This window comes from Citrus clementina, unplaced genomic scaffold (genome assembly GCF_000493195.1).
Source record: "Citrus clementina cultivar Clemenules unplaced genomic scaffold, Citrus_clementina_v1.0 scaffold_3, whole genome shotgun sequence".
Lineage (NCBI taxonomy): Eukaryota > Viridiplantae > Streptophyta > Magnoliopsida > Sapindales > Rutaceae > Citrus > Citrus x clementina.
This window is the reverse complement of record NW_006262339.1, coordinates 26,056,008-26,058,480: the sequence shown is the minus strand read 5'-3', so window position 1 is coordinate 26,058,480 and position 2,473 is coordinate 26,056,008. Positions and strand designations below refer to the sequence as shown.

General features: G+C 34.8%; 1 protein-coding gene across 1 annotated transcript; it reads right to left on the bottom strand.

Moving 5' to 3' along the window:
• Positions 1 to 85: 85 nt before the first annotated feature.
• Positions 86 to 799, bottom strand: LOC112100166. Its single transcript, XM_024188658.1, has one exon. It carries the CDS (start codon positions 726 to 728, stop codon positions 123 to 125), a length of 606 nt encoding a protein of 201 aa, XP_024044426.1. The 5' UTR covers positions 729 to 799; the 3' UTR covers positions 86 to 122.
• Positions 800 to 2,473: the final 1,674 nt, after the last annotated feature.

Genomic DNA, 2,473 nt, shown 5'->3' with positions numbered 1-2,473 from the left:
TTGAACAGTAGGATAATATGCATACAAAATCCAAATTGAAATTGAACAGTAGGATATTAATCAAGAGATGAACAAAATTGGATGCTACTGAAGTACTATTAATACTGAAAGAATATCGTCACCTATGCAATGAAGGTTTTAGAGTCCATGTCACTGCCATCCTCCAAGTAAACTCCTTCATCTAACTTTGATGAGAGGAAGTCAGAAGTGGTCTGCCCAGATTCATTAGGAGAGTCTTTATTCTGAAAATCCCTCTGTGAATTGAACTGGTCATCTACCTGTTCACTGTCAAATTCAGAATTCAATAAACTATTACCGCAACTAGAACCATTAGAATATGACGATTCCTGTTCTGGATAAACTGGTGACTGCAGTGCCAAGACAGAGGCTTCATTCAGCCCATTATAGCCATCACCCTGTGGATTGAATTTTGCAAGTTGTCGAGTTTCTGCCTCAACAGAATTGTCGACAATATTTTCTGCAACATGATCTCCAGAATCAGAAATCGAATGGTCTGTTGCTTGAACTTCAGAGGCCAAAACAGTATTTTCTGCAACCCGAGTCCTATTAGAAACCAAATCTTCTTTTTCTGCAACATGATTTCTAGTAGTATCTTCTGCAATATGACTTCTTTTAGAAGTCAAATTTTGACAAGATTGATCACCATCATTAGTGGAAACACCAAGCTTCTCATCCCGTTTTCTTTTAGTGGAAACAACACCAAGCATCTTCTTCTCCCGTTTTCTTTCAAGGCAACACACAACAAAATTGGAAAGCTACGCTAACCAACCAGAAAATCAAAACGAGTGAAGGGTGAAAAATTACCTCGCTAACGATCATTGATAAAAGTTCAAAGCCTAAGCAAATGGCATATACGAATGAGCAAAATGTGGAGATGTAAAGCGGGTCTTGTGAGCTTGTGGCATAGCGGCATGGTGGATGTTTTGCATAATGTAGATCGTTAGGGTTTCGTATGGTATGGGTCTTAGAATTTGAGCAGTGGTGTTAGGATTTCTTATGGCATGGACCCTTGAATTTTAGGGCTCGAAGAAGAGAATTTTTAGAGGTATGAAGAAGAAGAAGGATATCGCCAGAGAGATGAGGCGGCTGGCCATGGATTTAGGAGTTAGGGAATTTTATGTTTATGTTGATTTAGGGTTTTTTGCTTTTCCTTTTATATTGTTGTTTTCTATATTAATTTAATTTGATAATTTCAACATGTTCAACACAAACTAATTTATGAATTTGGCCTGGTGGTTTGTTGGTTGAACATAAAGCACTTTAGTTTTGGGTCTTAGGTTCGAGTCGCAACTAAAACAAAAATAGATTTTTTTGTTGTTGTTTCTGATACCTTAGTGTCGACGATCTCTGATGTTTAATCTACAAACACCATAGAATTAGTAATTAGTGACACTTGTTTGTTAAACACGGAAAATAATCCAAATATGTATAATTACTGATACTTTTTAGAAAAGTGTCACAAGACAAGTATCAGTAAAAGCTATTTTTCTAGTAGCGACATATTCTTTTTTTGTTTTGTAAAACAATTTTTTTCTGAAAAATAAATAAACAAATTTGGCAGTCAAGCTCTTCCAACTATTAATGGTACTGTGTGAAAGTAAATCCCTTAAACAACTAGTAATGTATAAAAAAATCATTTGGTCAACACTCATAAACCTTTTTTCAGTTGGGCGGTTGAAGAAGAAATCCGCATGTGGTGAATTTGGCGTGCAGAGGGACCTAACTGGTAACTGCTCTTTCTTGATAACCTAGTAATGTGGCTTGATTGTTTGCTTAATCTGAGTAATTGAAACAAGTCAATCAGTAATATGCACAAAAATTGTAACCACTAAAAAGAAAAGGAAAAGAGTTGAGCTTTATGTCAAAACATCCCTTTCGAAGAATATGTCAATCAGTAATTGCGGCTGGTTATAAGACTGAAACTTTTCCCACTTGATAACGAACTTTGTTTACTCTCCACTGATTTGTTTTCTTTAAAACTTTATGATATTTCCATTTTAGTATAACAAAATGTCAACACCGATGCATCAACCTTTATAAGCAATATGCGAAACACATTTTATCAACTTTCAACGAAATTTTCACGTGGCTTCATAAGCAATATGTATCAAATTCTTTTTTTTTTTTCTTTCACGTGGCTTTCTTAATTTTTTTCTTAAAATCAATAGTTGATGTTGCTGGAACTGCGCTCTGGATTCATTTTCCAGATATGACTAGAGCTGAAATTTGAATACTGTACATTTATTGTGTGCCTAATTTAGATCAACAAATTAACGTCACGTGAAAAACAAAAATTTCCGTAAACAAGGAAGCCGTGAAACAAGGGAAGCTTTATTTATGAATTTAGCTTTCCGACACTGAAGAATTTGTAAAATTGATAAAGTGTTGCTGTTTGGCAACTGAGAAAACAGAGGAAATTTTATTATTTCGTTAATGAACTAAGATTTTGTAC